Source organism: Anser anser, assembly GCF_964211835.1.
Source record: "Anser anser genome assembly, chromosome: 6".
NCBI classification, from domain to species: Eukaryota; Metazoa; Chordata; class Aves; order Anseriformes; family Anatidae; genus Anser; species Anser anser.
In genome coordinates, this window is record NC_139726.1 from 35,188,130 (window position 1) to 35,210,668 (window position 22,539).

Below are 22,539 nucleotides of genomic sequence, written 5' to 3' on the forward strand. Positions count from 1 at the left end.
TCTTGTATCCAACAGGACATAAGTTTAGGAGCAAGGGGAAAAAAAGTAAACAAGCAGTCAAGAAGTCGTGTCTTTTCCTCTTCTTCCCTGCTCGTGGTACTGTGCCCACAGCTCTGGAGTGCCTAAAATGAAACCCAAGAGCTTCCGACTTGAACTGCAGAGCAGAGTTGCCACAGAATCTGCCTTCACTGTCTCCTTACTGCAGTTTGTTGTTTTTGGATTAATGTACTAGCGTGTTTGAGAAAACACTCTCCCGCTTCCCTTTAGGGAGCTTAGGCTGCATTTTAATTCATTTTAACCAGCTTCCCAGGCCTCTGCACACTCCCTCAGTAACATCAGTCAGGAGAAAAAAATAGCAGCAAGAGGCTCTGACTTTCTTCCCCCTCTCCCTCCCTTCCCTCCGAGTCATCGAAACATTTATAGTCTGGAAGTTATAGAAATAACCAGAAACTAAATCTGAGTTTTAGGCATTTATGACCAGACAGCTTCTTAAGAAAATAAAAAAAGTGCACCGCAATTTTTTTCATGTGCTGTGTTTTCCCTCAACATGGCATCTCCTCATTCTCCAAATGCAGGCATGCAACAACTACTGCTCTCCTGAACCACTCGTGTACATCCGGAGGGCTACAGGACATTGTACAAGAACCTCAGGCTTAGTGGTTAATATGCTCAAGTGTCTCTTCATATCATAATGCATTTTTAAAGCTAATGATTGCATAGGTCATAAAATACACAACCTACTCAACTCCGAGGTCAATAGATGCTTTCGTAGCTCCATTTTTTGCCACAATACATGGTACATATCCATTTTGTTCAGCCTGCCATGAACTGACAGCCACCCCTCTGAATCCATTGTTACAAGAAAACGCCAAGATCAAAGAGATGAACCCTGCTGCTGGCAAGTGACCTTCAGGTTACTATCACAGGCAGGATCAAACGAGAGGAAGAGAAAACGAGCATGCACAGGCAGAGGTGTTTTCAGGGGGAAGAAGCTATTTTACCTCCTGTGAAAAATTTATATTAAGCTATCCCACATTCATTGGGCAACCAAAAGTGAACATTTTCAGAGACACAATGTTTGTAGTGACTAACCCCCCCACTAGGCAAATTTACATAAGATCTTTCTCACACGAATACCAGCTTCCCTGTTACCCAATCCGACAAGCATTCAGAGAACTTTTAGCCTCCTTAAAGAGGAATTTGACTGTTAGCATCAATTTCGCTCCTGGAAAAAAAATCCTTTGTGTTTCTGCCTTTGCTTTATGAGACATTTGCTAACTGCAGGTGCTTGGGAGGAATGGCTTGATTTCCCTTAAATTACCACTATTAAAAGGTGACTAGTGACAGACAACAGATCGGTACACATAAAACAGATTTTTGTCTCTGCTTATTAGCTCCTTGTTAGGACTGTATGAGGCCACTTATCCAGGTAGCCTGTCAGCTCGCTTGCACTTGCTGTTCGAAGCAGCACAAAGAAGTAGCACTGTGAGTGACATCTAGGCCAGTGCCTGCAGTAATTTTCCAGTGCATGTCAGCCCAAAGACAAAGCTTCACAGGAGCATTTTCTTCTACAGAGCACCAGAGGAAATTTAGTGAGATTAGGAGAGACACAGAACACCTGTGGGAAGGTTACAGCCTTTGTATTTCTTGCATCCATTACATAAACAAGGCTGACATCTTCTGGCAAGATGCAGTTCAAGTCCTTGGACATTGCTGATGAGTTTTTGGACTACAACAAAGCTACTCCCGAGAAAGCAACGCACCAGGATTTCACTTCTGACATTTATTATTATAGAAGCCTACTGACAACCCAACAGCAATAGCTGCTGGAACAAGATGTCCAACCAATTTATAGCAGTTTAAAAGCAACCCATAGTACTAGGTGATAAAGTTGATCCCTTGTGAACTTCTGGTCATCCTCTTCTAATAATCACTTAGGTTTAAGAGACCCCTAAAGTAATTGGTCTACAAATTTATTTAGTGAAGCAGGACTGAGGACCACTGGAGAATTTACAGGCAAGATGACAGGCACAGAAGAGATTTATTCTTACTAAAATATCTCAAAATAAAGGTATGCCTGATAAATTTGTATTTGAGGGTTGGGATCTGAGACATGCATTCATTTGCTTATTAAATTCTGAGAAAGGACAAGCAGACAGTCTCTGTATTTAGCAGCCATAGAATCACAGACTGCTCAAAGTGGGAAGGGACCCCTGGAGATCAAGTCCAATCTACTGCTCAGTCTCAGCACAGCACGATTCAGCACCAAGAAGCAGACAACAGTTTCAGGCTTAATGGCTGCACTTCCTTATGAATCAGTGTAGTATCCTAACCCCAAGACTAGTGGATACTTCTCATCTGATATGGGAGAGTTTCATTTTTCAAATGTTTGATTACATCTTCTGATGCAGTTTAGCTTTTAGAAGTTTCAAGTAATTATCTGCAGTTAAAAATATTCATGTTTTAAACCTCTTTACTGTTACTTCATGGTTACTGTCAACATGTAATCCAAATGAGTGTTGTTTTTTTTTGAAAAAGCATTTCACCAGCAAAACATAAGAGTACTCCAAAGCAGCTCTATTAGGGCAAAAGATTGTAATAGTGGCTGCACATCAGGCATGAGCAGATGTCCTTGGAAAGCAGTAAGAAGGTTTCCGAAATCCATAGAAAGAAGCTGCTCCACCATCTACACTGGTTTCTCCTATCCACATCAGATGTGCTTGGAAACTGATCAGTTTCCCTGAACACCACAGTATTCCCCACGTCGCTCGCTGCTGTTTCCAAATTAAGGTGTCGCTACCCCAAAGATCTCACACATCAGTTTTAATATCTGCTACAGACAGCAATATGAGGGACTATTTCCTTACAGTTATCCTAAACCATTCTTTTCCTTAATTTCTGAATTTTGGGTTGATGTAACATCTTTTTGTTTTATATTATCACTGCCCACACCTTTCAGAGACTTCTAGCCACAGAGCAACTAAGCAAGGATTAACTTTTGACCCTTTAGGAAAAAAATAAGATACAGGTATCAGTTTGAGGGTTCTGTTTATTTTCTTTTTTTTTTTGGGGGGGGGGGGGGGGGGGGACACGGGACGACAACCCCTACTTGACTTACTAAGGATCCTTAAAGCATTTCTTATTACTTCCCAGGACTTTCAACTTCCCTCTCAAAGAGTTCCTGCAGCAGAGGTTGCATAGGGGACACAGTCCATTTTTTCAGGCACTTAGAAAAATTAAAAGCGATTATTAATTTGGTTAGAGCCATGGCTTTCAGGATTCTAAATAGAACTGTAAGAATCCTTCTACACAGAATAAAAAAATAATCTTTTTACCGCTGCATTTTTTGGAAGTGGCATAAGCATTTAATTGCAACATTTCCAAAAATCTGAATAATTCTGAATTGCATGGAAAAGATTGCTCTGAAGATTGGTAATTGGATACAAAGCATTAGATCATGAATGATTCAAACATAATCCAGCTCAGTACTGACCTTTAGCTGTTACTATTAGAAAGCCGAAGAAAATAAGCTGATGATCTCATTCTAGTTGCTAGCAAGAAGGTATCCATTTCACAAAATCACAGACATTTAGAATTCATCGTCACTCTTATTGGCAGTCACCACAAAGAGTCAGTGGATTATGTGATGCTTCAGTCTACTCAAAGACATTGCCTAGACTCATTAAAAAGGTACATTTTTCTACCTCACAGCAACTACTTCATACAATCCATCCTCAGATACAAAAACACAGCAACGACAGCTGCTGCCATATTTCTCTTCAAGCCAAGCAGAGGCAGAGTCTTCAGAATCATCTGGGCTGATCCCACCTAAGACTGAAGTGCCTGATCTTTGCAACATAACAAGGTTACAGGGAAGTCTTAAATAGACTCATCAGGTTTTATAAAGCAAGATGAAGACAATGGAAAAGACTCAACTGCACAAACAAACATTTGATAAGAACACTTCTACGTGCTTTAAGAGGTCAAAAGAAATTAATAAAAGTAACTTGACAAACAAGCACCCCTTATTGCTGTTTCCAGCCATAGAAAAATCCATCAAGACAAAAATCACAAAAGAACAACCCTAGTACTGAAGCAACGTGGTGCCCCAAACTTCATCAGCAGAAAGCTAGAAGCCTGCTGCTGCTGGCCATTATTTTGAATTATGGTCAATTTCTACCCACCTCATTTCTACACACACTCAACAGAGGCGTATGGGATCCCACAGCAGCCTTTCTGTCAGCTCAGAAGGCTCTTAAATTCGCTGCCTCTTACAGCCCACAGGGACACTGTCCGTTGCCCTTAATCCCAGGACATCATGTTCTAAATAATCCCACATTCTCATGCATCACTTTGCTACTGGCTCACTTTCAAGTTCCAGGTTCCATATTTAGGTTTAAAATTATTTCTTTACGAGAGGAGTGTTCATATTTGTGACATCTGTTAAGCCAAAAGTTTCCATGCTTTTTTCCTTTCACAAAAACTGGTAGAGTGTAGGACTGGGACTCTTGAACTGCAAAGCAGCAAACAAGTCTCAAACACCCTCTCCACCTATGGCTTGTACCAACACCAGTCACAGCTCAGATCCTCCCTCATCAAATATGGCATCAACATGAACTGAACCCTTATTTCAGGTACCTGCTTATCACACAAACCTGTATGTATGTGTAAAAGGAAGTCAGAACTTGTGTTGCAGTCCTCAAGAAGGTGAGAGGCTGGAATTAACCACCTCTTCACACACCCTAATTAAATTCTCCATGAAGATACAAGTCAAAACCCTTTGCTAAGAGAAAAGTGAAAGAGTATCACTCAGCCCAAGAGCCTTCTCTCCAGAATATTATGTTGCTTTGTGCAGTTTCATTGCAATAGCTCTACTCTTTAGAGTCCATTTCTACATTCATGTATCATTTATACCTGCACCAGCTCACTTGACCTCTTTCAAGTGTGTATAGGTGAATATGCTATAACAAAGCTGCTGTAAAAGCTGTGGGATTATGTGCTTTTATATGCACTGTTTCCAACACGATGTCCAATAACTCCTTTTACCAGCAGGAGCCTAGGATATTCGTATCACTTCTATGCCACACGTGTACACATTATGCGGTTTACATGGACACTTGTATAAAAACAGACTAAAAAACAATGAAGGAAGAGCAGAATAAAAAAGCATATAATTTATGTACCATTTTTGGTAAAGAAAAACAGGAAATGTTTGGACCGCAAAGCTCCTTGCCAAAACTTGATTCAAAATTGTCTATTGTTACTTTCTCAAGCACACGCAATCATAAAGCAGTGAAGCACACTTACAGCACATTCACTGCCTGGCCCAGCTCAGTTTTTGTCTCTGACAACTTTTAAAGCAATGCAACCAGAAATTATTCATGGAATAACAGCTACACAATTGATGGAGCTACAACCAGCCCATGTCATTTTGTATAGTTCGTTTAATTACTGGCCATTATGCAGCAACAACAACACACTTAGATTCTGAAAATAAAGAGTAATGCTATCTAATATTTCTCCTGGTGGAGAACTGCCCCCCCAGCATAGCACTCATCTTCTAGAAATAGAAGGCAAACATTTCAATTAAACCCACCCTTTTCATTAGAGCAAATGCTTTTTATTCCATATAGCTGGTGAAATTCTGATGATTTGGAATAAAAATCACTGATTCCAGAAACCATACTAAAGCAACACTGATGCTAGGAGAGATTAAAAACCAAGAAAATATCACCACCCGGGAGCATCTAACACCTGACATCTACTTAAATCTTCCCCAAAACTTCGCTAGGTATTTTAAACACTGTATTTACAATATTCTGTATTTAAATGTGAATAATCCAGTATGTTACTAGCTGTTAAAAGTATGACAACGTCAGTCACAGTTCAATTCTGACAAGTTTTGATCCTTAATTTTCACACTAATATTTTCATATAGAGATTTAATTTATGCTGGAATCTACTACATCTTTCCAAGCAAAGGCACTGAAGAGAAGAGACCATATCACAAACACATCATGGAAGGAAGTTTGAGCAATTTGAAGTGCTCTCTGCAAGTTTTGTAAATGCTAGTTTATTCACTTTAGTGTATTCACCACTCTACCCTTTTGCAGATCAAGATAAAATTTTGTTTTCCCACCCAACATCAAAATCCAGCTCTTCTAAAGACACAGGAGATGCCAGTCAACATCTTCAGGAGAAACAGTTTCAAAAATTTTAAGAAAACAGACAATGAAATGCAAAACATGCATTGTTTTGTTTTTGCATTTGATCATGATTTCTATTTTTCTCCCTAATTATAAATTCAAATTGGTTATTTAATGTAAGCAGGATATAGATAATTAAAGATAGGTAGCTTGAGCCCCACAAAGCCCCTGAAAGTTGTATTTCATCTCACAAAAGACAGTAAGACTCCAAGGAGAGATCAGGAAGAGGATGAAGTGGAGCAATTCTGACTTCTATAGTTAAGAAAATAAATAAATAAATAAATGCACAAACTTGATCACTCAGCTACCAGTTCTGTAACATGTCCTGTCTAAATATATAAAAACAGTTCTAAAATGCAAGTTCTTAGATGAAATTTGTTAGAACTCAAGAAGAACTGAAAATGTGACCTCAGACTTAAAGTAAAACAAGATCTTGAAACAGCATGCAGCATCCCACTTGTTAATGACAGTCTCACTGTTTTTTTTTTTTAGGTCAGACTAAAGCCAGGGAACCTGGAAGTATTCCTTCAAACAGCAGCTTCCTCTCGTTGACCAGCTGATCAATGGCTGTCTGCTTCAATGCAAGGCAGGACTCGCACAGACCCAGCTAAGTTCCCAAGTCACTGGAAATCAGCAGCTTGCTCCTCTAAAGAGCCTTGGCTCCCAGTTCTCCCAACTACTCAAAACATTCCTGGGTCCAGTCTCATGCCCCATGATCCAAGTAGATGAGCACAGGGACCATTTCCAATGGTATTTCTACTGTCTATACCACTTGCTGATGAGGGGATAGAATTGCAGCAATTTGTCTGAGGTTTTTATGAGTGCCTAACTATAATACAATTTCTCCAACCCATCTTCTTTTTTGTCAGCTGTCTTCTGCTTCATTCATACCATCCCACCACATGTTTCTACTCAAGAGCAGTACACACTGGTCTGGAAAAAAAAAAAAGACAATCAAGAAGTATTTCAATCTTTGATCTTTCTTTTAGAGTAGTGTCTAATTCGCAGAACATTTAAAAATTTTAAAAGAAGAAAAAACTGCAACAAAGATTAACAGCCACTGAGAGAACTTGAACGTTTTTATAAAGCTTTAAGCAGCTTAATGAATGAAGTGACCAAGGTTTCTCTCAAAGGAGAAATAAAGAGTGGGTGTAAGATAATAGCCACAATAGCTGGTGTCACATTTTATTTCTTGAATGAAGAATAATGGGGATGTTTTTCTAGGTGTTTATCAAAGCGAAGCCTGTGAGAAAAGGATTCATATTTATCAAATGCCAACTGGTCAGTAACTCACACTGACTTGTAAGAGCTGTGTACTCAGGGCCATGGGGCAGAAAAAGGATTTCAGAGCTGTAGCTATGCCGTCTCCAACTTCTAACAAGTGTGAAACTGTTGGTTTGGCAACAATCCACGTTCCTTACTGCATGCATTTATACCTGGTTGGGTTTGTTATGCTGGGTGATTTAAAGCAACCCTACAGAAGAACTTCGGTTTTACGAAGACAATAGGGAAGCAAGAGTTAATTATAGGCTTCAAATTGTAGAAAGGGAATAATTGGAAAAGCCCTGGATAGCAGCAATTGATCAGCTCATACACTTGTGTATGCAGTCCCAGTGCAGGCAACAGCAGCCACCTGAACAATTTAAAAGTACGATCTAGCAGAACTTGGAACAACGCATCTTACTTTCAATGAGAAATTTCATACATACTATACAGAATTTTGGAAGACTGAAAAATAAGTGAATTTGAAGGGGAAGAAGCATCCACAGGATTGTATTTTGATTTTTTTCCCCCTAGCCTTATCAAACAACTGCAAGCATCTCTTTAAATAAAAAAAATCTTCTTTTTTAATTCTCCTAAATTGCACAAAAGATTAACCATTCTAGATATACGCAATTACACACCTGATAAAAATAATTTGCAGCAAATCTGCTAATTTTTATTGACACAGTACAACTCATCTCTGTTGAGATTAGTCTGCTTAAGTATTTGGTTATACATGCATGTCTAGTTAAAACCCCAAATTCAAGCATCGATTGTTCTTCCATTTTTCCTTGTTTTCATGCAGAATTGAAATCTTGATACTATTCCTTTAATTGTACCAGCTAGAAAGTCATTTGGCTGCTATACATTTTTTAAGTAGATATACAAATGCATGTGTAGAAATATTCACTTATGTACATTCATACTATGTACATTTAAAGGCACATCTACAGCTATAGGTCTATATACATATCTAAAAGAAACCCACAGATATCTTAAATTTCTATCCATGTATTTTAATGGAGTCAGATGACATTTGGCTCATTCTTGGTTTTAGCACTATGCAGAAGAAAGGTGCTGTATAGAAGTTGGCGTTCTTCTCCAGAAGATAAAATTTCCCAGATCTCATCATTTCTTTAGTGCATTGTTAGTTCCTCTTACTAAAACAGATATCCACTTTTAGAAGAAAATACATCCCAGATCAAGGCATACCCATAGTCTTCAAAGAAGTCATACATACATATCTGACAACCTGACAGTAAAATGCTGTAGTCACACACAACGATTTACACAAGACTAGTGTGTGAAGCTAATGGAGAGGCCCAAGCAGTACTGCTTTAGTCACATTTTACACTTAGTTTGCTATAGGAAGCAACAATAACATTTTGTTCTTGATCCACCAGTATAAGTAGGAAGAGAGCAAGTACTCTTACTTTAAGGAAGTTGTCTCAGATAGCTCCAGGAGCCTTCTGAAAATTACTGAATACAATCAAGTCCTACTAAATACACTGTCAATAAACCTTATAGATCAGATAAAACAGAAGTTTACTTTAATCTCTTCAAAATTCACATTTTTATATATTCCCCTTATGCTGACAGGTAATTATGTCAAGTAGGACAGCCAAATAAATTTCCTTCTTGCAAAGTAACAGCTATTTAATTCAACGCTTTCTGAGCTTCCACTAAACAGAAAAGCCTGAGCTTCCTTCCCAAAAGGAGAAGCCCGGGGACATCTGTGGGATTTCCTGGATTTTGTGTCAGGGCCAGGAACTGCTTTGTTTGGTTTTAAGATTTTGTGGAGTTCCTCACCTGGATCACCAGTCACTGAAAACCATGACAGAAGCGTCAGTCTTTCAAGCTCTCATCTTTCTTTTTCATCTTCTCTTCAGACAGACAGTACTACTTCATACTGCTAAAGAAAAAAATGCAGTCTGGTACCTCTGAAACATACATTGCTAAAACAAACAAAAAATGTGAAAAAAAAAAAAAAGACCATGCTTTTCTACCTCCAATAATCCTTGATTATTAGTAAGCTTTGAAAGGATGAGTGCTTAAGTCTACAAATTAATGATGTTATGCCTCAACATGTTTAAATATTTTCTCTAACAAAAAAAGCACACAGAAATAAACATTTACTATATGAAGTCTCAATTTTTAATGCGAGGAGTGGCATTCACAGCTAACAGATGATGAAAATGTCTGTATCAATTACAAACAGTTAACTCAAAGCAAGCTGTCAGATTATCATCTCCTTCTCTGCAGCCTCACACCAACACCAGCATCTCTCACCTCATACAGCATAGAAGAGATGGGCCTGGAACACTCTCTATGAATGTATCAAAGCGAAGCCGTAGCACACCTTTCCAGCAAAACATACCCACACTTGCTCAACGCAGGACAGCGCTGGTGGGCACCAGCTGAATTACAGGCATGCTACAGTGGGTAGCTGTGCAGCACTTGGGTGAAACTTAATATATAAAAACTGTGGAAACAATGATCTCCACTCAAGAGGAATTGCAGGGAAAAAGACTCAAAGTGAACCTGTTCTTTTTACTGCAATGAAGAGAGAAACAGGAGAAAAATAGCTCAAAACTGTGCCAGTTCTGAGCTTTTATTTAAATCTCAGGTGTGCACAAACAGCAAGAGAAACAAGATGCCAATCTTTCAAACGGCACTTCCTTGCACTAGAACTAGTGCTCTCCATCTTCCTGGCTTAAGATAACATAGCGTATTAAAACTAAGTTCAAAATAAAGAGAGTCCTGCTTACCTAGCAGTTTTACAAGGAGTATCCAGGTGCCTATTTCTTTCCTCAAGCCCAGTATTTTATGTGACTAAGTTCAGTGCACGCTTAATAAGCACAGAAAGCATTATGAACTAAATGCTAACATTTTCAAACAAGTCTGATGACATTCGAGCACACAATTCTTTGTTACTTGTGAGAAGAACATGCTCTTGGTGCAATTGATTTCACACATAAAAGGCAATGGTTTTAAAGACCAACACTGCTATTTTTGGCCAGTCAGGAGAAACCGATTTCTAAAGCTGATAACAGCTCTGACAATTAATTACAAGCTAAAGATCAAGCACGTCAAATCCTCGTGAAATCCCCAGACACGAATCAGAATGACTCCCGAGTGCCTTAGTAGAGTTCAGAAGAACTGTTCCTTCTCTTTTTCGGTTCATCCTTCCGTGTCTCCAAGCCACAAAGATTACCAACATGCATATTTTATGAAATAAGACAGAAGTAAAATCATCCAGGAGATCTATTCTCTCCTGGGTTTCCATACAGCAGACATACCGCTGGTAAATAACTGTTCAGCTGAGTACTTGCATGTGCCACAGGCAGGTGAGGAGCAGAGAAAATGATTCACAAAACACAGTTGTGTAATTCAAATAGCAATTATAACCATCCATGGCTTGTAGGCACTTAATAAAGGAATCTTATGACACCTTTGTGTAGCACCAGTATGAGGAGGCATATACATTAAGGATAGACTAAATGAAAATCAGAAATACGCCATACATGGGTTCATATGAGCTCAAACAAGCCAGGGAAGAGCTTAAACAGGTTTTACTGTGAGCTAATAACCACAACGACATTACCTGGGCATGACTGTCCCAGAGGAGGATGACTATATTAAACGTGCAGTTACCATTCAAGCTGATCACTGCATCTGACCATCTGCTGCAGAATTTGCAGCAGAAATTCACTGAAGTTGTTTGGCGTAATGGATTCATTTTGCCCACATATTAACTGTAATAGGTTGGCAAAGTAAGGACTTGCCATTTGCCACAATGCCATAAAGCCCTGACTATTCTCAAATAATTAACTGGATTCTGATGCACTGCTAGTGCTTCCTGGAAAAATGCTATGTCAACAATACTCAGTAATTGTGAGACGTCCAGCTCCAAATTTATGATTGGAGGGAAGGCTTGAAGTCTGTTTGGATTCTGATCAAATTCAGAAATCAAAGCACTCAAAGCTATCAGACTAACTTTTAAGTAGACAAGCTAATATTCACATTTTTCTTCCCTCCCTCCCTCCCTCCCTCCTTGAGTGTGGCTCTTAAAAAAATACAGATAAACAAATACCTTTGGGAGTTTCTACTTGTTCCACAAAGGTGTCATATTGACCTTTTGACATTACGACAATTAAAATGAACAGGAAAACTCAAAACAAGATTAAAAAGCTAGTTTCTGCAAAGAGATGGTAAAGTCAAACCAAGTTTCTAAAAAATAACAAGTTAAAGAAATGAGTTCCCCACCCCTAAACCAAACCTAATGGGAGGGGTGATACATTCATTTCCACTTTTGTTTTCTTTTTGTATTTCCCTCCCCAGTTTAAATGGGAGCCCTGCTATCAGTTACTTCTCAGACACTGGCATTTTCCTTATAGCCAGCTGAACAATTGACTCCAGCTTACAGTCATTTAATAGCAAGTTGAATTCTCTTTCTTATGCTCTAACAAATTGCAAACCTTCTAAAGAGTCCCTATGTTCATAGCCAAAAGGTAGGCTGCAGCTGTATTCTCTATTTTAAGATTACCCATCACCTTTTCAATTCTTGGGTTCTGTTGGGGCAAGTGATCCCCCCTGTACCAAAGTTAATAGATATGTTTCTACTCGTTCAGAGCAATAGGAGGAAAGGGTGGTGAGCCACTCTATAGGGAGATGGAACACCTGATTTCTTTCAGGAGGTATATAGGAAGCAATGTGAAGAAGAGGCTGGTGCACCAGTATTTTTAAGCAAGCATATTGCTGCATTTGTGCCAAATTTCTGCCTGTCAACTGAAAATTTCAAGCCACTGTGCTGCATTTAACTTATAGAGCATTAATCCATTCCTAGAACTAAGTTACATTTATTGTCCTGGCGAAGTGACGTGATCAGCTTTGTACAAACATATATGATAGTTTAGAACACACTTTCAGAGCACAGCTCAAGTGCACCTTATCTTGAAAGCGAAAGGCAGTGGGCAGAACTGCTGAGGATCACAAGCCTCCAAACCACTTGCTACACAGGAGTGCAAAACCCACCCAAGACACACACCCATGAAAAGGCCCACACCAAACAAAGCAGCAGCTCAAGTAGCTCCAAGCTTGCTCCCAGCTCAAAGACAGCACACAGGGAAGACTGCCCAGTGAAATGGATCTGAAGTGTCCCTGAGACACAAACTAAGATTTCCACAGAAGAGGCTGGTAGTTAGAAGAGCTATTTCCAGCACCAACAAAGAACCCAATCCTTCGTTCCCTGGTGATCCAGAATCCCCCAGTCCTACATGAAGTCTGCAGTGGTCAGTTTTTATTTTCCTCTCTCCATCCTAAAGTTACCTACTATTTAATCAGAGCTCTGGTACAAGCACCTGTGCCAAAATGGAGCCATTTCTGGAACACTCATTCCTTGGCAGCTTCATAACCAACAAAGCTAACTCTGAAGCAGATGACACTTTCCAAGCCACAAAGCTAGTGTTATTTCCCTAGCTGTAATCTCCACAGCTAAGCAAACATTTCTAGCAGAAATTAGGTAGCAATAAGTTTTGGCAACTACTTGAAATGTCTGTCAGCTTTGTATAGCCACAGTCTATTGGAAAGCAGTCTAACAGAGATTAGCCTGGGACTTATTTTCTGATAAAATAATAAATAATAATAAACTGATGGCATTTACAACACATAGCGCAGTCTATGTTCAAAGTCTGTAACATTCCTACCGTAGAAAACCATAGGTTGAAGAAGGGGGGTGTTCCAAACCATCAAAAAGGGTAACAACAAGGGACACATTCAAGTTTAATCCCTTGCCATGCAATCAAGAATCTAACTAGCAGCATAAGCCGTTTTAAAATTGTTTCATTTAAGACTGCCACATGAAACCCTTCCTTATGCCAAGGAAGTAAATACACCAAACTTAGTAAGCACTGTGCTGGAGACTTACTAATAACAGATGGATTAAATGATAGCAGTTAAATTGTTTATATCCAAGTATCATAATCTGACTTTTTCCAACATTTTTTTAGCATTCTCTTAGATGAGGAATAGGTACCTAAAAAACCAGTCCAAATGGGCAAGGGGAAAAAGATCATCTTCCTCTGAGCACACCAAATTTTCAAGTTTCTCATACTATTTTTCAAGTTTCTCATACTATTTCTTGTCCCACCACTAAGCTTGAGCATTCCTATATGAAGTTAACAAATCCTCTCAGTGCTGGTGCCAAATGCTAAAAAAATCCAATGACCAGCAGAAGATTTGAAACATTATGAATGCAAACACCAAGTGAGATAAGGCAGATGAATGACTGACAACTTAGAAACGTTCACATGAACTATGGGATAAGGTGTCCAACCAGTCTGCAAAACAAGAAATGGCAGTAGAGTTCCCCCTATTCCTTTCTCGAAGGCCTCTGAGGTTCAAGAGATGACAGTCACCCATTTTCTGACCTCTTCTCAGTATTCATATGTAATACACATTATCTTCAGTAACAGCCAAAGCACCCACCATCAATCTCCCTAAAGTAAGCTTAGAATGGTTCACTGTAGTTTTCATATTATTGCAATATGACCTTCAGGAATACTACATTTGTTTTATACTTACAGGGTGAGCTCTACTTCGCACAAGCTAAAAAAAATAAAAACAGAATCCAATCTAACTTCAAATGTAGAATGAAAAATTCAGTTTTAAGAATAACATCAGTTCTGACCTTTTGAAACAAATGAGGAAATGATGTTCTAGCTTTTATGTTTCAACTCAATGCAATTCCATGTCAGTGAAAGGGATGAAACACAAAATGAGACTGAAGACACCGAAAGCCACATCTTTTGCTTATGCACACCAAAGCTGACATCCAAAAAATTCGAGGTTTATCTTATTCCTAAGCAAGAGGTCAAGTCAAAATCAACACCAAGAAGAGTGAGAACTATTGCATTTTGGAGGCTTCGTCCAGTTAAAACTGCTATTAGTACTCTGATGCGACTGATAGCTTTACAATGTCCCTTTAAAAAGAGTAGCATTTTAGATGATAAATTTCTACAGTCACATTTTTAAGTTACATACCTTACTTGAGGCTTAGCTAAAATAAAAAGCAACTTACTTTTAAAGAAGGTTGAAAGTAAAGACAGACTACCTGTGATCAACCCTTTGCAGGGAAATACCAGAGGAGAAATATGCTCAGTCTTTAAGTAGTTACTGCATCTCATTTTCAACCCTGAACAGAACAGTTCACACTATTCCCAGAAGACAGTATAAAGAAATTCCAAGCATGATTGACTGTTTCAAATCCTTTATAAATGGAAGACCAGCACTTCAATTAGATGACTAACACTGTTTAAAAGTGTAAAAACTTTGAACTACCTTTGTTGCTGTTTGCTATTCTTCATCAAAACAACAAATCCTTCTGTGTTCTCAATAGCCACAAAGTGCCTGAAATTTGAACTGATGCTCCAGGAGTAGCTATTGATCAGTGTAGAAGATCAAGGTTACTGTAATAAAATTTCACTGTCCCACAGTAAATTTCAGTTTATCGTGTCATTTGTAATCGACAGTCCTTCATCTCCAAAAGATATACCTTCTCCTCTTGTTTCTGTTTCTGAATAAACTATGTGAGTGTGAAAAGCCTACCAAAGGTCAAGGTGATGTTGGACTGTTTCGAAGATTAAAAAAAATACAATGAGGTTTACTCCGTCTGCACAAACAAGCTCTACCTCAGGGAGTCCCTGAGCTCATTTGTAGGATATTGTGGGGGTACCTGGAAGGTTCAAACATCCTGTTTTTATACATTTAAGTAGCTGACTTTGGCCACCAAAGATGCAATATTGTTTTTTGTAAGGCCTGGATCTGATTGAGGAGTCAACTCTTCGGTTCTTATTAGTATTGTATTAAGACGTCTAATCAGGTTACACTTATGTGATTATCTACATACACTTACAGGGACCAGGTTTCAGTACTTTCCATCCAGATGAAAACTAGTACTCATTCCAGAGGGACACAAACACTATAACACCTCTACTGAAGTCAATTTCCAGCTCGCCATCAGGTAGAAGCCAACCTTCTTCAGTCCCTTAACTCAAGATACTATAAAAAAACAAAACAAAACAAAAACAAAAAAAAACCTGAAGGTGAATTAACAAATACTCAACTCCAAGCATTAACAAGACGTAGCCTTTCATCTCTCCAGCCCCAGCAGAGATTTTTAAGAATTTCAGAACAGGCCAGAAAGAAATAGAAGACTTAAGGGAAGGAGCTGCTCACCACCTCTCCCACCTACACATTGATAGGAAGCACACCTGAACTCTTCCCAAACCAGGCCCCACAACCTTCCCCACCTTCAAACCTTTGTAGTTTCGACTCCAATAAAAATTAAGTGTCTTTTGTGAGATAGCTATTTAACTTATAAACAAGCCAGTAGTAAATATTAATTTTCCATACTGTCAAAAAATCCTTAAAAAGATTTCAGATGAAAAGATATCCATACAGATATAGGGCAAAGGACTGTGTGTAATCTCGTAATGGGGGACAAACGTGTAGATCAGAGGACTTGTGAAATCCCCAATCTAAGTCCTTCTGCATCCAGAAGAGATTTTTTTATTGTTTTAAACTGATAAGAGTTTTTGATTTTGGTTCCGTACATATTGAAACAATTAAAAAAAAAAAAAAAAACACTTCCTTGAAACTTAGAGAACATAAATCATTTTATGTAAAGGTAAAAAGTATCTTAAGCTTAAGAATAAAAGTAATTAAAATCATAAGCCATTTTAAAATCAAAAACAAGCTAACAAAAATTATGTTATTATCAGTGAAAGATGATACCCAGAGTTTTGCATTAACCATTTGATTGTTTTTACTCTCCCACTATAGCAAAACCCACAAAATATTCTTCAGCCAAGCAGTGGCCAAGTAAAACAGACAGAAATACAGAGCCCTTGAAGAAGCAAAATATGCAACTGTATCACACATCTGTTTTAGTCCAAGTAATACAAGCAATATCATAGGCTTGTGCCAACTTGCACAGAAGTCTCTAGTACATCTATTTGCTATTAGCTTAGACCTCAAGCAACAGCCAAAAGAAGATAACCATAGGAAGTAATAGAAAAAACCTGAAATTTAGTGAGTAACCCAGGCATCGTGTTGTAAACCTACCCAAGAAAGAGACAGTGATACTAACTTCATACCACCGGAGTAACACAGTCTCAAAGTCACTACAGTGATACCACAGTAACTTACTCCTTCAGCGCACCAGGACGACAAAAACAACAACAAAAAAAGCTTATGCTATGAGCTTCCAGGTATGTTTAAAAAAAAAAAAAAGAAAGAAACTTTTCACAGACCATTAAAAAAAAAAAACACACACGTGTGTATATACATAGGTATATGCTCTCCAGTCTCCTGCTCCTAGCCGGCTGTTTTTGGCAGAATAGCCAAAATAACTTGTAATCTAAAATAAAACATTAACACATTTCACTCAGTCCCATAAGCAAGAGGCTCACATATCATTAGCTAATTTTATTTATTTTTTAAATCAGATTTTACTTACTATAAAGCATTCAGAGGAGATACCCTTAATGCTTAACTATGTAAAGCTTTTTGCTGTTGTGAACCCATTTACATTTTCATTTGCTGGTGTTTCCTCTTTATAACAGAAAAGCTTGAGTGCTTACTGGCTGTGCCTTGACTGCTTCAATGTGACCTATTTTTCTTTTTTCCCCTCTGCTCATTTACGAGTAGTAATTTAGCATTTTTTTCAAATTTTAGGGATAAAAAGAAACAAAGACTGAGTACAAAGGCAGGGCAAGCGTGGTCTGAAGAAGGACTGAAAAACAGACTCAAGATCCACCAGAAATCTGAAAAAGTTTCCGTCACAACAGTAAAGATCACACAATCCAAACAGAAGTTTCTAGAAGTCTTACATTGCATGTGCATCAGATGATCATCAAATATAAATTACTTGTATAATTACACGTACGTTCCCTATGAAATTAAGCACAAAACAGGAATAAGAAAAATATCTTTTCTATTACCAAGAACTAACAAAGTTAGTTACAAAGACTAACCGAAAAGGCAAGCACATACTGAAACACAAAGTGAAAATAATCTTACAGCATACAGGTATGTAGCAGAGATCCTTCTGTGACCCAGAGGCAGAAGTGCAACTACTCAACTGCACTCTGATCAGCACCTGCTACCGACACCTGAGGAAAGCTTTGCAGATTTCACTTGTGGAAGCCAGAGGAAGCCCCTCACAGGCAGAATTTGGGACAGCTACAGCAAATTTAGAAGAACAGATGAAAATGAAAGTCCCATAATGAGGTTGATGCTGCTAGATGAAAGTTAGTCTCTAGTTCTTAATTGATTGCTGAAAATGAACATGCATTTATTTGCATATTTTAAATAATACTTGCTTCAATAACCATACCTAAAAATATGTTTATAAAGGTTTGTCATCTGATTCAACTAGTAACTTTCCAGCAAAAGAACTTTTTCTTTCAAATGTAGAATAGTCCCTGGTGGCTGGGGGAAAACCAAAGCCCCTCTATAAGCATCAACAACAGTCCTCAGCTGTTTCTCAGCTGTTTTCTCACCTTATAACTACTCCAGGCTAGGTCATACCTTTATCATGTTAACACTGTTTAACATGATTATATTGTCTTTCACACTTAGACAGCACTGCTTTGAAAGTAATCAAACTCTCCAACTACACATTCATTCCAACCTTGTAACATCCAGCAACAACAGTCATCTTTTTCCTTGAGATACAGATCTCAAGGAGTTTTCTGGGAAATCTAGGTGTGAAAATAAAAGAATATAGAGATCCAGAATTGCATATGTTGCCTTTTTATTTTTATTTTTTTAACACTACTGGTGCTTCAAGGGTGTTATATTAATTTCGGTAGACTTTATCCTACCTCAGGAACAATATAATGCTAAGTAACATACTATGAAACTTGTATGAAACACCTGATTTATATATCTAACAACATTTTTTGTCTATCAGTATTCAACAAATCCTTACAGCTATTTTCTCTACAAGCTCATTCTTCTTCAGTAGAGGTAATAAATATCTAAAGAGAACATATAATATGTTTCTGTCCTTGAAAGGGGTAGAAGTGTGATTTGCCCTTCCTCCTCAGCAGATAGATGGTGATGACTTGGTAAACATCATGGATTTGTGGATCACAACCATTTACAACAGCTCCTACTTTTTTTTGCCAAGAAACAGGGAGTCCCAATGAACTAGTTGGACACTTCACATAATGTCTCATCTGACAATAAAGACCTCTGGAGCCTGAACTCAAAATACTGGGAGGAAAGAGACAGTGCAGCCACCAGCTATGCCAGCTTTCAGATGCTTCTGATGGGCTTCATTCAGCCTGGCCACACTCCAGTCTCTTCCGCAGAGATTCTCATTAGGTACAAGGCCAGGCATTATGATGAAGGAGCAAAGTCTCTGCTGTATTTAGATTAAATCAGGGAAACTTCACTGTGTTAATGGCTCACCTCTTCCCTTCCCTTCAGCCAGCTCCCACCAGGGCAAACCACATAAATGTCCAAATATTGTCTTTTGTAGCATATTTTCCTATCATAATACACTTATGTGATAACTAGTACTGCAGTTAAAGTAGATATCTGCTCTGAAATACATTGCTACTACATCTTCCCTATTGGTACCTGATGCAGTTCTTATCTCTTTATGGTCTGATCCAAAGCATGTTCAAATCAAAGCTTCTAGTTTTTTCTGTTTCCCTCAACTTTGTTTAATAATTATATTCCTTTATTCTTTGAAGTCTAGGGAAATAGGTCTATTCATTTCAATGAAGATTTGGCCTGGCCTTTTATTTGAAGTGTTCCACCTCACTGTATCTTCAAAAACAGTTATCCATAGGGACAGGAACACATCTAAATGAAGACTAATAAAAATGCAATTATGGTATTATTAATTGAAGAAATAAGATAACATTTTTCAGTGTCAGCGAACTTCAAAACACCAACGAAAATAGTATGGAAGTGTCTTGGTTCTAAAATAGGAACAACATATACACTGAACGTGTCTGAATAATTTCCCTCAAAAATTGAGTAAATAATCAGATATACTTCAGAAATTCAAAAGTGTTTCCAGTACTCCACAATGAAGCTAAGTGAATTTCACTCAGTGAGATGCATGGAGATTTATTTATTTTCATCTTATAAGCATGCAAAGCATTATAGTTATATTTCCATCTCCATGTTTAAAAATAATCCCACTGAAAGGAGCATTTCCAGCGACCCAGCTGTCAGTATGCAGTGGTTTATGTGACTTGCCTTGTAGGGAGTTTTTCTTTCCACGCTGCAAGCCCAGAATTGCTATTCGCTTTAACAAACCTGCTCCTGATTGCACCCTGATGATGTGCCCTCAGTGCAGCTCGTGACACCGGTAAGATAAATGAGCAGAATGAGAAGAGGGGCAGAACACTAATATATGTTGCTTAGCTCAAAGAGATGCAATCAGGCCCTTTCAATATTAGCTGCTGTATTCTAGACAATATTATGAGGCAATTAAAGTCTATATGTATTGGCTGCTGGAGGTGAATTACGGTAAGTTCCAGGAGGCATTTGTCTGAACCAGGAGATGCTGATTAATTACCTAGCAATAACTCATTATTAAGATGGTCGGGTCTGCTTGTGCCCCACAAAGTCAGAGGGAGTAACAGACAATAAATTGTATAAAGTATTGAGACCGAACAATGTTTGCAGCTACAGCCTTAGAATCATCTATATGCAGAAACATTTTCTTTTTAAAAAAATGAGATTCTCAGAAGCAAATTATCAAAGTAAGTGGGCTGAGTGCATCCATGCCTTGTGATGCATTACCAACATGTGCAGCAGCAGTGCCTACCATAGGAAGCTTGTTACCTCCCAGATGTCCTGGCTTTCTACAGGGAGCAGCCACCATCCAGATGACAGTACAAACTTGGATCCAGACTGTACAGCCTCAGGCTTGCATCTCTTGCTGTTCAACCAAAGCAAAGGGACATGAACTGAATAAAAACAAAGGCTGAATCCTTCTTTCAAGATAAAGATCAGTACATTAGTACTGATGTTAGTTGACTAATTATAATTTAAAGCAGATATTTGAACTGCCTGTCAATCTTATGATCACAGAACATTTTTCAGGTGTGTACAAATACAATGCATCCACATTATTTCTTTTCTTTTATTTTCTTTTCCTTTTTCTTTTTCTTTTGTTATCCTTTCTCTTTTCAAGCTACCATCAAATCATTGACCCTTATTGAATTGGCCCATAAAAGGTTCCCTAATTAGTGAAGAAGTGGATTACTACACAGTACTAAATTAGAATTGTTACTTCAGTATTTTACAAAGGGAATTTACCAAGGTGGCACTCCTAAGGAAGTCACAATGTTTTAAAGTTCACTGTCTTTTCTCACCAACTAAGTAGCTCCAATTTTAGAAGTGATTCAAAATAGAAAATTTCCATGGAATTTTATTCCCCCTCCCCCACCCCCCACCTTCTGTCAGAGGGTTTTCCTCCAAGTTCTTTTGTTTTAAAAAGCAACTGGCTGACACCCTTAAAATCCAAGCAGTAGGATTGGAAAATGATTCTCTCACTCTTGCCTTGATCAAGATATTTGGCTCATTATTGATTTTAATGTTCTATGTTATAGAGCTTCCTGAAGCTCAGGTATACACTGCCACATGGGGAGTAAAGGTATTCTGAACTGATCCCTCAGCATCCCTTTTGCCTGGGCCTTGCTCACCCAAGTATGTTTTATAACACACATGCAAAGCATTTAATGAATCCCAGTTCTCATTTAATATTTTCTCTTTCTAGCATCAGTTTTTGACCAGAATCTCCATATTTTCAGACCAGGGAATTGCTGAGGTAACTAAAAGAAATTTTCATGACAAGCAATATGTTTTGCGATCCATCTGAATAAGGACTGTCTCCTGAACCTTGCACATTTTACATACCCAGAAACCTAGGTTTTTGATTAATTGTTTTGATTAATCTTGGGTTTTACTCTGTTTGTTTTTTGGTGTCCAAATACAAGAAGAATCACAACACTGAACATCTGAACATTGCCATAGAGTAACCTCCTTCTGGAGAAATCTCTGTCAACATCTTTGGCTCAAATTTTCTTCAATAACAAGTTCATACTGCAGAACCTAACCGCCCAGTGTTGTTATCCTTAAATGTCAGATAGACAGACAGACGGATGGTCTGTCCAACTTGTGAAGTTCCAGTGCAATTCACCTCAGGATACTGAACAGCTCTCACATCTAACAGATGATGTATTCATCCAAGATGACGGAACTTGTCTGCAGCAATCATATCATGTGCCTGAACAGACTCCTTAGGCATTTGAATTCACAAGTTTTAAGTTGTTTTGCTCTTCCACTCATGACAGGCGAAGGATGCTGACAAATTAGATGTAGTCTATCACAACATCCATGCTCTTTGCTTACCTTTCTATGTTACTGGGCACTAAGTTTTTCAACAAGATCGCTAGAAATCAGCTGTAATCTCTAAATCCTCCACGAAAAGATAATGTCATGCAATATACTGTTTGCTTCAGCTGCTATCTCCTTGAGTAAGACAAGTCAGTACTAAAGGGGCATATATGGGACAGCAGAAATAGTTTTGTTCCTAACAAATGTATATCAAAGGTCAGGTTGAACATTTTTTTTTTCTTCCAGTTCCTTATAAATGGATAAAGAACATGGTCTGTACTTGTTTACTTTATATTAGGTATATTTTTTTCTTTCTGCAAATGCTTCCTCATTAGCTTTTCTCTGCTTACTGATCTTAATTCACTTTAAAAACAAAACAAGAATGAAAATAAGCCTATAGCTGTACTAAATGTCATTACTCAACTGGCATTCAATTCATTAAAAACAAAATTTACAGTCAATAACTTAGAACATTAAAAACACACTTCTTCAGAACCAAAACTCAAATGAATAGTAAATGAAGAAACAGAAGTTGTCCCCTGACAGTATAAGAAGTTACTTGTAATGCTATTTTATGCATGTTCAAAAGAGAGTTCGGAAATTTTGTTTTGTGTAGTTTTCAATGTGACCAGTAGTGTCCAGC

The 22,539-nt window shown here is 38.1% G+C and overlaps 1 protein-coding gene across 9 annotated transcripts in view; it reads right to left on the reverse strand.

Moving 5' to 3' along the window:
- LOC310902060 (uncharacterized protein) overlaps positions 1–20,944 on the reverse strand; it is a 354,895-nt gene extending 333,951 nt beyond the window's left edge. For 3 of the 9 annotated variants that reach the window (XR_014586435.1, XR_014586436.1, XR_014586437.1), the window contains exon 1: positions 17,557–17,856. Coding sequence is in view for 1 of the 9 variants with exons in the window: in XM_083842971.1 (XP_083699097.1) it covers positions 20,323–20,379 (57 nt within the window). In the remaining 8 variants the exon portion in view is untranslated. Of the gene's footprint in view, positions 1–3,586; positions 7,140–8,009; positions 8,630–9,278; positions 9,382–15,381; positions 15,528–17,556; positions 17,857–20,322 lie in introns of those variants that run through there. The other 6 variants (XR_014586440.1, XR_014586441.1, XR_014586442.1 and 3 more) reach the window with 6 other exon arrangements.
- Positions 20,945–22,539: the final 1,595 nt, after the last annotated feature.